This window comes from Papio anubis, chromosome 10 (genome assembly GCF_008728515.1).
Source record: "Papio anubis isolate 15944 chromosome 10, Panubis1.0, whole genome shotgun sequence".
Lineage (NCBI taxonomy): Eukaryota > Metazoa > Chordata > Mammalia > Primates > Cercopithecidae > Papio > Papio anubis.
Genome location: NC_044985.1, coordinates 54,280,820 through 54,294,159, shown reverse-complemented (window position 1 = coordinate 54,294,159; position 13,340 = coordinate 54,280,820). Strand labels below are relative to the sequence as shown.

At 40.5% G+C, this 13,340-nt stretch overlaps 1 protein-coding gene across 1 annotated transcript in view; it reads right to left on the bottom strand.

Annotated features, from left to right (window-relative positions):
- MYO3B (myosin IIIB) overlaps positions 1 to 13,340 on the bottom strand; it is a 485,789-nt gene that overhangs the window by 97,179 nt on the left and 375,270 nt on the right. Inside the window, exons 33-34 of the mRNA XM_031651705.1 lie at positions 13,124 to 13,184; positions 12,098 to 12,194 (exon numbers count right to left, since the gene is read on the bottom strand). Coding sequence (XP_031507565.1) covers positions 12,098 to 12,194; positions 13,124 to 13,184 — 158 coding nt within the window. The remainder of the gene's footprint in view (positions 1 to 12,097; positions 12,195 to 13,123; positions 13,185 to 13,340) is intronic.

Sequence of the window (13,340 nt, the reverse complement as noted above, 5' to 3'; positions counted from 1 at the left end):
CCCACCTCAGCCTCCCAAAGTGCTGGGATTACAGGTGTAAACCACCACACCTGGCCTCTTAAGTGCATATTGCTAAAGTGAAAGAAGTCAATCAGAAATGGCTATATACTATATTATTCCAACTATATGACATTCTGAAAAAGGCAAAACTACAGAGGCACTAAAATAAATAAGTAAATAAATAAACTGGTTGCAAGGGCTTGTGGGGAGGGAGGAATAAAGAAGTAGAGATGGGATTTTTAGGTCAGTGAAATTATTCTGTATGATACTGTCATGATGAATACAAGTCATTATGCATTTGTCAAAGCTCACAGAATATACAGCACAAAGAGTGAACTCTAATGTAATAATAGTGTATCAATATGGGCTTATCAATTGTAATAAGTGAACCATGCTAATACAAGATGTCAATTATAGAGGAAACAGGGAGAAAAGGAGAGGGAAAAGGGTATGTAAGAATTTTGTACTTTCAGCTCAATATTTCTGTAAGCCAAAAATTACTCAAATAAATAGTCTATTAAATTTTTAAAACTCAAAAAAAGTATTAGTCTCAATCTTAGAAAACAAACAAACATAAAACAAAGAAAAATCACTACACCCCTAGCATTAAACAATTGTATGTTTGATTTGAAAGTTGAAAGAATCCTTTAAAATGAAATAAACTAGGCAGCTGTGGTTAACAGGGCAGTCTAGAGAGTGTGTGTTGTTTCAATTACATCAAATAAGAAAGGAATTTAAAAATAAATTTTCTCTAGGCACATTTTACAGCCATGCCATCAACATCCAATCTGGGAAGTCAAATGCCCTAACTTGGCTCACACACCACCCGCCTTGTGTTGTTTGGCATCTGCAGTCCTGATGTCCCAGGCCAATGCCAAACCCTAACTTGGCATTGGCAAAAAGTGCATCATGACCTAACGAACTCAGGAAAGCACCGGAAAAGTTTAGCAAGAACTTTTCACAGATACGTTGTAGCAACAATCTAAGAAGAAATGATGTCAAAAACTGTTCAATTCTGTAATGTGCTTTAACGAGTTGCAGGAATGAGAACAGGCTGTGAAAGGTTTTTTCTGAGGTATGCGGCCTCAGGCATGGTGGCCTGGCACTTGACCTCCATGGCTTGTATCTGCTACTCTCACAGCTGTGGCCACTTTCCCCTCCAGCCTCCTCTAGACTCCTCTAGCCTCAGTTCCTCCAATAGAGTCGGAATCTTGCTATTGATTGAGCTGGCTGAGGGTGGAGAAAAGCACTGACCTTTGTGGAGTACATCCCTTGTTCTTCCTTATCATCCTGATTCTCAAATTTCAAGGGAAATGGGGCACTATGCTCAATCTTGGTAGGTATCTACAGAGTTCTATCAGAGAGCCCCAGTTTTGAACAGAGCCCTCAGTTGAGGTAAACTACTAGGACTATAATTGATGTCCAAAGCACCCTGTTCCTATTATTCAAAATTACAAAATAAAGCCAAACAAAAACAAGGAAACCAAAAACCCAGATCTAGTAAAAATGAGAAAAGTCTCTGTATTTGTCCGTTCTCACATTGCTATCAAGAACTACCGAGACTAGGTAGTTTATAAAGAAAAGAGGTGTAACTGACTTACAGTTTCACAGTCGGTACAGGAAGCGTGATTGGGGAGGCCTCAGAAAACTTACAGTCATGGCAGAAGGTAAACAGCAAGCAAGCACATTTTCACATGGCAGCAGGAAAGAGGGAAGGGGGAAGTGCTACATACTTTTAAACAGTCAGATATTTTGAGAACTCACTCACTATCATGAGAAAAGCAAGGGGGAAATCCACCCCCATGATCCAATCACCTCCCACTAGGTCTCTCTCCCAACACTGGGGATTACAATTCAACATAAGATTTGAGTGGTGATGCAGAGCTAGACCATATTATTCTGCCCCAACCCCTCCCAAATCTCATGCCCTTCTCACATTTCAAAACCAATCATGCCTTCCCTAGAGTCCCCCAAAGTCTTAACTCATTCTAGTATTAACCCAAAAGTCCAAGTCCAAAGTCTCATCTGAGGCAAAGCAAGTCCCTTCCACCCATAAGCCTGTAAAACCAAAAACAAGTTAGTTACTTCCAAGATACAATGGGGGTACAGGCATTGGGTAAATTCTCCCATTCCAAAAGGGAGAAATTGGACAAAAGAAAGGGGCCATAGGCCCCATGCAAGTCTGAAACCCAGTAGGGTAGTCATTAAATCTTAAAGGTCCAAAATAATATCCTTTGACTCCATGTCTCATATCCAGGCCACACTGATGCAAGGGCCAAAAACATATCTGGGCTCCCAAGGCCTTGGGCGGCTCGGTGTTTTGGTTCTGCAAGTTTGGCTGCTTTTACAGCCTGGCATTGAGTGCCTGCAGCTTTTCTAGGCACACAGTGCAAGCTGTTGGTAGATCCACCATTTGGGGTCTGGACATCAGCAGTCCTCTTCTCAAAGATCCACTAGGCAGTACTCCAGTGGGGACTCTGTGTGTGGGGGCTCCAATCCTAGATTTCTCCTCTGCACTGCCCTATTAGAGGTTCTCCATGAGGCTCTGCAATTGCAGCAGACTTCTGCTTGGACATCCAGGTGTTTCCATACATCCTCTGAAATCTAGGCAGAGGCTTCTAAGTCTCAACTCTTGTTTTTGTGCACCTACAGGCCCAACACCATGTGGAAGCCACCAAGGCTTGGGAATTGAAGCAATGGCTTGAGCTGTACCTTGGCCCCTTTTAGCCACAGCTGAAGCTGGAATGGCTGGGATGCAGGGCACCATGTCCTGAGGCTGCACAGAGCAGTGGGACCCTGGGCTCAGCCCAGGAAACCATTTTTCCCTCCTAAGCCTGCAGGCCTATGATGGGAGGGGCTGCCACGAAGGTCTCTGAAATGCCCTGGTGGCATTTTTTCCATTGTTTTGGCTATTAACATTCAGCTCCTCTTTACTCATGCAAATTTCTGCAGCCTTGAATTCTTCCACAGAAAATGTGTTTTTCTTTACAACCACATGATTGGGCTGCAATTTTTCCAAACTTTTATGCTCTGCTTCCCTTTTAAATAAACGTTCTAGTTTCAGGTCATTTCTTTGTTTATGTAAATGATTGTAGACTTTTGGAAGCAGTCAGGACTCCTCTTGAATGCTTTGCTGCTTAGAAATTTCTTCTACCAGATATCCTAAATCATCTCTCTCAAGTTCAAAGTTCCACAGGTCTCCAGAGACACAATGCCACCAGTCTCTTTGATAAGTATAGCAAGAGTGACCTTTACTGCAGTTCCCAGTAAGTTTCTCATCTCCATCTGAAGCCACCTCACCCTGGACTTCACTGTCCATATCACTATCAGCATTTTGGTCACAACCCTTCAACAAGTCTCTAGGAAGTTCTAAACTTTGCTTCATCTTTCTGTCTTCTGATCCCTCCAAACTGTTCCTACCTCTGCCCATTACCCAGTTCCAATGTTGCTTCTACATTTTCAGCTATCTTATAGTAATACCTTTATAGCAATACCCTACTCCTGGTACCAATTTTCTGTATTAGTCCATTCTCACGCTGCTATAAAAAACTACCTGAGACTGGCCGGGCATGGTGGCTTATACCTGTAATCCCAACACTTTGGGAGGCCAAGGCAAGATCACGAGGTCAGGAGTTCAAGACCAGCTTGGCCAACATGGTGAAACCCCATCTCTACTAAAAATACAAAAATTAGCCAGGCGTGGTGGCGTGTGCCTGTAATCCTAGCTACTTGGGAGGCTGAGGCAGGAGAATCGCTGAACCCAGGAGGCAGAGGTTGCAGTGAGCCGAGATCACGCCACTGCACTCCAGCCTGGCAACAGAGTGAGACTCCACCTCAAAAACAAACAAACGAACAAACAAACTACCTGAGACTGTGAGATTGGGTAACTTATAAAGGAAAGAGGTTTAATGGGCTCACAGTTCCACAGGGTGTACAGGAGGCATAACTGGAGAGGCTTAAGGAACCTTTAAAATCATGGCAGAAGGGAGAAGGGGAAGAAAGCACATCTTCACATGGCAGCAGGAAAGAGAAGGGGTAAGTGCTACACACTTTTAAACAACCAGATATCACAAGAACTCATTCATGATCATGAGAACAGCAAGGGGGAAATCCCCCCCACAATGATCCAATCACCTCCCACCAGGTCCCTCCCCTAACACTGAGGATTACAATTCAATATGAGATTTGGGTGGGGACACAAAGCTAAACCATATCAGTCTCTTAAGCAAAACAGAGAAAGTGTATGATTAATATAAATGAAGCTAAATTAGAAATTGGATTGGGGATTAAGACAACTATAATCTGTCTTCTGTCTCCTTCCATCCCTTTGTCCTCATGCCCACAAGCCTCAAACTGTAGACTTCCTTATGTTGGCCTTGCCTAGATTTTTTTTGTTTTTTTTCAAAAAGTCAGGGAACAAACATTATGGCAATGACATATATATTAGAAATATGTAAGAACGAATCATATGAAGCCAGGAGGTGGAGGCTGCAGTGAGCCGAGACCACACCACTGCACTCCAGCCTAGGTGGCAGAGTAAGACTCCATCTGAAAATAAATAAATAGAATTAAATACATAAAATTATATATATATATGAGAAACATTTCATATATATATGCAAAATGTTTCATATATATATGAAAACATTCAGATCTGGTGGGGCTTAGAGTAATTTTGCCATGTGGGAGAATGAATATACTACAGCCAGGCTAGCAGAAGTAGTATAGTTTATAATCTGGAAATAACCTTTAAAAGCAACAATTTCTGGCTGAGGGTGGTGGCTCATGCCTGTAATCCCAGCACTCTGGGAGGCTGAGGTGGGTGGATCACTTGAGTCCGTTCAACACCAGGCTGGGCAGCATAGTGAAATCCTGTCTCTACAAAAAATACAAAAATTAGCCAAGTGTGGTGGCTCAGGCCTGTAATCCCAGTTATTCAGGAGGCTGAAGCACGAGAAAAGCTTGAACCCAGGAGGCAGAGGTTGCAGTGAGACGAGATTGTGCCACTGCACTCCAGTCTGGGCAACAGAACAAGACTCTGTCTCACAAAAACAAACAATAAAGGCAGTAATTCCTAATAATTTTAGAAAATGAAACACTTTATAGATTGTTTAGAAGTCTGGAACACTCCCACCCTCTTCCTGCACAGCAAAGCTAAAAGTAAATGTAACTTTGTTTTTGACAACTTCCCGATAATTTAATGACATCACTTGAAATCCATGAGGACACTCAATATGTCACCAGACTAGCTTTGGAAAACAACAGCTGCAAAGACCAAGATATTATAATCGTACTAGTCTCTTAAGTGTCTTATTTCATTTCCTGGCCCTGTGGTTGACATATAGTAGGTGTTCAATAAATGTTTGTTGAATGAATGAGGAGAAAGCCACATATATAAAGTCCACTTTCTCGGATTCAATATTGTGTCACAGAGATAGGGAATGTCCAGAGCAGTGGTTTTCAAAGGGAAGTCCCCAGACCAGCAGCATCTCATCCTCTGGAAACCTGATAACACTACGAATCCCCCTCTCCATCCCACACAGAATTGGAAACTATGCAATGGGTTCAGCAGTCTGTCTTAACCAGCATTCTGGGTGATTCTGGAGAGCCCAGTGAAGTGTGAGAGCAATCTGTTTAAAAAGATCCCTTAATATGAGGTGTGTTCTAACCTCACATGCTAGCAATAACAATTCTATACCTGTAATTCCTTTGCCATTTCACTGAGAAAAGTCCTCAGATAAGACTTTACCAAGTCTTACTGATGAGGGTTTAAGGTGAATTCAATGGCATCCAGACAAGAAGAAAAGATGTTTTTAGCCTAAGGGAGCCAAAACGAGCAGGGATTCAGAACCTCGGAGACTACCCATAAATGAATACAGTCTTGTGTGTGACATTCAGTCACGAATTTGGGTAAGGGACAGAGAGGCCCAGTAGCCTTGCCTTTGTTCAGTGTCTGATTTCCACGTGCCTTCCTGAGGGAGATAATGCGGCTCTTGAGACTCTGTTGTAGGAACATGCTCTCCCTGTCAAATGGGAGACATCTTAGCCCTTTATGATCATAGCATTGCTGTCTGGCGAGCTGCTTGCACTCCCTTCCAAACACAGGCGGCCCGTGTGAAGTGATTCTGTTGCATGGATCTGAGGTATAGTCTTGCCTGTTATAGTGATCTTGCCCCAAACAAGCTCAATTTCGTGTATCATTACAGGGTGACCAACTCATCTGTTTGCCTGGGACTGTCCTGGTATAAGCACTGAAAATCCCACATTTTGGGAAACATTTCTGTCACAGCAAAGTTGAGATGTTTGGTCACTTTAAGGATTAACGTTTTTAAGAATAAAATACAGCCTGAGTTTGCTTTCTGACAGTTGAATTGCTGCCAAAACCAATAGAATTTAGTAATGAGAGCAACTGGAAAGGTAAAGGAAAATAATGAAGTAGATGGCATTAAAGAAGCTGCTAAGTGAAAGAAAATGGTGTGATTTGCTCAGGAGCCGTGGCTAGACAGGCCATGAAAGATCTGAAATCAATCACTAATGCCCGATGCCAGGTTCCATATGCTCTCTGGTGGCTCTACCACATCCCAACAGTGTGCTTTGCCAACTATGACCCCCCCTAGGAGGCCAGTAGAATACTGCTTGCTACTTTTGACCTTCAAAAAGAAATATGATTAAGGTATACTCACTGTAGATGGGAAGAAAACCCAGGACAGAGGTAACTCTTAGGTGAGGTATAATAGAAAACCCAAAGGCAGGTAGTGAGGGTTCTTTAACAAGCACAGGTCACAAGGTTAAACTAAAGCTTGTGTACTTTACATTAAGAAAATATAAGTAAAGGGCCTGGCATGGTACCTAATATAGGTACTAATGTATACATACATTAGAGTTCCTGTTCTTTTATTCATAGGGGATTTTCTCAGATCTCCCTCTCAAACCCACTTCTTTTACTGCCTTAAAAAAATGCTTAAAACCTGTTTTTTAGACCATAGCAAAGATGAAAAAGGAAGAAGGAGAAGAAAAGTATGTTACAAAAAGTCAGCTCATTAACAACAGCAAGAAACATCAGCTTTGTGTTGAGAGAGGAGAAATTAAACAGAGAATCTGGCACATTAACTAAAAATCATAATGGTCAAGGGTCATTTACTGCAAGGGTAGGTGGCCCTATTTCACAACAGTCTCTGAGGATTGCTCTGCATTACAGCCCAATGTGATAACTGCTGTTAATAATCATGCCCCTAGATACAGAGAATAAGGAGAATTGTGTTTGTGCACTCAATATGAAAGGTAATTTTAGGTTTGAGAGAGTTTCAGCTGTATGGAAAATGTACTTAGATGATTTCATTTCTTGATGATGTCTAGTTGGTTCTCAACTCCAAAGCTGGAGTTATTGTTAAAATCATAACCCAGATCATGCCACTCTCCCACTCACTGGCCTCCCATTTCACTGAGACTACACCCTCACTACTCACAAAGTGAACCTCAGACCGACAATATCAGAACCCCCCGCAAGCTCATTAGTGCTGCAGAATCTCAGAGCCACTCAGACCTGCTGAATGAGAATCCTCATGGTATCTAGATCCCTAGGATGTTTGTTAGGACATTAAACAGTACGAACCTGCACTATCTGGCTCCTCATTTCCTATGACTCTACTTTTTGGTCTCTCAGCTCCAATACAGGGACTTCTACTCTTCATATCCATTCACGTTCTTTCCTCCAGGCCTTTATCGTGGTCTTCTGCCAGGAACGCTCTTCTCTTATTTACATGGTGAACTGGCTCACCACCCTCAAGCCTCTACTCAAACCTCACATTCTTAATGAAGCCACACTGTTTAAAAATACAACCATCCAGGCCGGGGGCGCGGTGGCTCATGCCTGTAATCCCAGCACTTTGGGAGGCCGAGGTGGGCGGATCACGAGGTCAGGAGATCGAGACCATCCTGGGTAACATAGTGAAATCCTGTCTCTACTAAGAAAAAAAAAAAATACAAAAGTTAGCTGGGCGTGGTAGCGCATGCCTGTAATCCCAGCTACTCAGGAGGCTGAGACAGGAGAATGGCGTGAAGCTGGGAGGCGGAGGTTGCAGTGAGCTGAGATCACGTCACTGCACTCCAGCCTGGTGACAAAGCTAGACTCCATCTCAAATAAAAACAAACAAACATATATATATATACACACACACACATATATATACATACAACCACCCAAACTCACCCTCTACACTTGGGCTACTCCTTATCACCCTTGCAGTTGTATTTTCTCCCCGTAACTCTTCACCCCTCTAACATCCCACATAATTGACTTATTCGTCTGCTTATTGTTTATTGTCTGTCTCCCTCTGCTACAGTGTAGCATCATGTGGACAGGGTTTTGATATTGACACAACATCCAAGTCCATGATTATTTTCTTCGTAATTCATTTTTATTGTATTCCACAAAATTATCAGACTGTGGTAAAATGGAAAACAACCAACCAAAAATTAGTCTTTTATAAAAGTTTTGAGAAATACTTGTCAGTTCCTGGCACATAGAGTTAATAATTATTTTTTGAATAAATAAATAAATAACTAGAAGAACGAATGCCTGAAGTATAACCATTTACACAGTAAAACCAGATAAGGTCTGTATACATTGTTGTCAGTCCTATTAAATAGTTTCACTGCTTGGATTAGTGACCAAGTGACTAGAATTATGCACTTCCCAGGTATATTGTGCTTTTCTCTTAATGTGAGCAATGAGTCGGCCCACATGGGCCAGTTAGGGACACTTGTTATACTCTGAAGACATTTAAGGCCCATATTTACAGACTTCTTTGCATGGCTGCTCTAAGCTGAGCTTGAGATGGAGTAACTTTAGATTTATTCCCCGCCTCTCATTCTCACCTCACCGACCCCTTCTTAGAATAATGAAGTTAGGCCTCACTGCAAGTTAGAAGGCAAACCTTCTGGATATTAGTGTTTTTTTAAACCGAAAAAGTCACAATATTCTCATTCAACCTTTCACAAAAACATGGGTTAAAATAATGGGTCATTTAAAGCACAGAATTAAACACAAAGGCATAATTTGCTAAAAGTGTTGCTTAAATAATATATTCTTGTTTCTACAACTGATAATATAAATGAAACAGAAAAAAAATTTTGTTCTTCATCTTGGTTGTTTTCTAAGATCAAGGGGAATTCGATTTACATATGTTTTCTCATGTCTTCATGTCTAAACTTTCTTTGCTTCTCCTGCCCAAAACAGCAATAGTAACAATAGTAACAAAATGAAATAGCTTGGATTATTTTAATTTCTTCCACTAGTACACTATATCTATTTGGAGGTTGTCTCAGAAACATTTACTTTGTTCTAGGATTGTTAGAAATACATTGTAAAACTCTTCTCTGATTCCTTACTTAGGTAAAGTTTCATTTCATTCTTGCTTCCATTATGTTTCATCACCACTTTGGATGCTCAAGAATTCAATTCGAGACCTAGGCTAGGTTGTGAGGAGAGAACTCATAAATGGGAAGACATGATTCTAGAGAGTTTTAAATCTAGTAGATGCATTAAAGTAACTATAAAACAAAGCAGAATGTGATAAGTATTATAAGAAAGAGGAAAAGAGTAGGGAGCCATTGTGGACCTTGAAGAATGGAGAGGATTTTGAAAAGTAAATGAGGAAGAAGGACATGTGGAGTAGAAGAGGCAGCATGAACAGTCACAGAGGAGGGAAAGAACATACCAGGCATGTTCAGAGAAAACAGAATAGTTTGGAGATTCTGAAGCACAGAATGAAAAAGAGAGAGCAGTAGAAGTTAGAGCTAGAAAAGAAGATTAGGACTAGAACAAAGAAAGCCTTGAAGGTCATGCTGGGATACTAGGGAGTCACTGAAAAGTGTGGAGGGAGAGAAGGTCACGATTAGGATTTTGCTTTAGAAATCTTAGGTTTCTGTTGGCATAAGATAAACTAAAGGAGAATGGAGGCAGGAAGACTACTTAGGATGCTGTTTATAAGAGTGTAAGGGGCAATAATGTTGATGGTGGCAGACCCAATAGAAAATCATTTAGACTGAAAGGGAGAGACAACTCTAGAAAGAACGTGCATATAAGCCATTTATAGCAAATCAGATGTGTTACTTATTAATACATTTGACTTTTTAAGACACTTTCCTAAAGAATGGGAAAGATTATTGTAATCCAACAAGTCTCTTTTCTTTTTAATAAATTCAAAATGTAATGTATTTTTACTTCCCCAAACTATCACACCAAAACTTAATGTCTTACCAAAAGAACTTTATTTCTCTACCTAGTATTCATGTTCATAGATTAACTCTGTATTTATATAATATCAATAACAATAATTACCATAATAGCATCTGACATTTACTAAACCCTTACTATGAGCCAGACACTATGCTATGCCCTTTACTTACACTAGCTCATTTAATCCTAAGTGAAACCTCTCAGATATGCATTACTATTTCCCTCACTTTACATGAATAGGTACTAAGGTAAGGAGTTGCTACATAGCTTGATTAACACAGGAGACCCAGCCAGGCACGGTGGCTCACACCTGTAATCCCAGCACTTTGGGAGGCTGAGGTGGGTGGATCACGAGGTCAGGAGATTGAGACCATCCTGGCTAACACGGTGAAACCCCGTCTCTACTAAAAATATAAAAAATTAGCCGGGCATAGTGGCGGGCGCCTGTAGTCCCAGCTACTCGGGAGGCTGAGGCAGAATGGTGTGAACCTGGGAGGCGGAGCTTGCACTGAGCAGAGATTGCGCTACTGCACTCCAGCCTGGGCGACAGAGCCAGACTCCATCTCAAAAAAAAAAAGAGAAAACACACACACACACACACACGAGACCAGAGATTTGAATCCAGGCAGGTCTGATGCCAGAACCTGCCAGTATGGTTTAGCTACTCAACCATACTTAAAATTTTTCTTTTTAGGAATTACATCTATTTAAAAATAGAATACCAAGAGAGAACAAAAACTAGATAGGACAAATGGAAAATAAATAGCAAGATGATAGATTTAAACCAAAACATATCAATAATCACATTAAATATAAATGCTCTAAACACTCCAATTAAAATATAGAGACTATCTGTTTGGATAGAGAAAAGCACCAACCAAACTCTTGCATAATGAATTTTGCTCCATTATACTGTTTTTCCCCTAAATTCTCTCCTCTTTTTTTGTACTACTTTTACCCCCACTTCATTGTGACCTTATTCCTGAATACTGTCTGGCTATGAGGAAAATATTTCCTTTGTCAGGTTTATCATTTACTATACGTCCATTTAAAAGGTTCTGCTATAATGGACTCATCCTCTTGTCTCTCTCCAAGAGTTTAAGATCCATACAGACTGACTGAAGTCATAACACATTTATTATGCATTTCCCACTTCATACTGTGCTACTTTGTCACTGATAAACAAGCTAAGAAGAAAACTGAAGAGATCTGAGAAATTATATTTCAGAAAAACAGATGAGGTTGACATTAAGTGTAACATCAGGAGCATTTCTTTTCTTGGAAAGGTTCACGTAGTCCTTAATATCTTCTAGCTTGTAAATATTTCTTACAATTATGTTTCTATTTTATCTTTCAGAAGCACTGGTTATAGCTGCATGCAAACCTGAAACTGACTTTTACTATATTCTGTAGCAAGAAATTTAGAAAATGAGCCAGAAACAGTTGTTTCCCAAAGGCATGTCTGTCTTCTTGCTCAAAGAATGGCCATGTTGCCAAAAGGGCAGAACTACTTTCTAAATCCATATTCTTTATCAACTCCTAGATTTCGACCCTGCATGATCTGCTCCACTAAAAGCTGGTCAGCTGTTTATCTTCCCTTTAATAAAATGAAATTTTAGAACAGTATCCTAGTTTAAGGTTAAGTAAATGGAAAAGCATGGACTTTGATGTTCATTATCTTAAATGACATGGGTACATGGTAAAACTACCTTTAATACAAGTTTTACATCCAGCATGTATGGCTTCCCAAAAGTTTTTGCCAACATTTGGTCATATTACTATCTAATTGAGTCCTGCCCAAAGTACGCAAACAAGCAAATGGTAGAAGCAGCATGCAATTCAAAATGTTCTTCTTACCAGGTTTTTGAGGGGCTCCCCAGAGACTCAGTCCTTGGTGATCTGGAGCAGGATGGCATATCCGAGAAGACAGCAAATCAGTCCCAGAAATCGAGTGCTTCAGAAAAACCCAGTAAGAGAAATATTATTATTATCCTCTGATGAAACAGCCTTAAGGACATGGCTTCTATTTAACAAAGGGGCACTTAACCCTGACTAAAAGCAAGAGGCTACGTATATTGGAGTTATTTGTAAGTTGCTCCCGTCTTGCATAGAATTGAATGGAGGTCCTCTCCTTGGGGCAATTAGAAGCCAAGTCTCAACATCTTTTGCTTCATTCATTTATTTCTTCTTCAGAACGAGTCAACCTAGCTTCCTGTTAAATTAATTATAGTCCAGAATATAAAACAGCTATGTGCTGATTTTCACCTATACTTATTTTTTATCTCTAAGAAAGAAAAAAGAAAACCTATAGGAAGGTATTAATCTGCTTAACATTTCTAAGTACATCATCCAAAGGATTTTGTTTTTTTAATCTTACATATGCTCAGCAGAGTTACTGGCAAAAACTGTACATTTTCTTCATTTCATCCTTTCAACATCAAATAGTAGGCAGCAAAAATTGGATCAGACTTCAAAGCCTGCTGTGGGCTCCAAGTCACAGAGAGACGCCTCCATTTCACATATTGAATTCGAGCAGGATATCAAAGTGCTACCAAAGAACCTCGGGTCCTTACTCAAAAAGAGGCTCTAACATCTGTAGAGAGTGGAGTGCACAGACAAATCACCTCAGGGAGCAGCTAACATTTATTCTCAGCAGCAAATTTCCAGGCTTTTGATTCTCTCTCCACTGTACCTCCCTGTCTCTCTACTGAACCAAAGTTCTTTAGCAAGCTGGGCTTTTGTCTCAAAGACTTCAAAATATCACTAACAGTTTCAAATTTGGATGGCCCAACCAAGCAGTCACAGACAAGCTTCATGCCTATGAACTTGGATGAGTCTGAAGGAATGACACACAGTTACTTTGGAATCACAATATCCAGCTACCTTGTTTGCATGTCCTGTGAAGATATCGCACCCTTTTGGAGAACTCCGGGCTTGTGAATGCCTGAAAAGATAACAATAATAATAATTTCAAAAGACTTGAAAATAATAATAGCAAAACTTAAAGAGGATTGTGTCAAAGATGTATCAAAACATACTCTTCATGCTTCCATGGTTTCCCATTTCAGTCCTGGGTTAAAAGGACATGGTCACCTTAAGA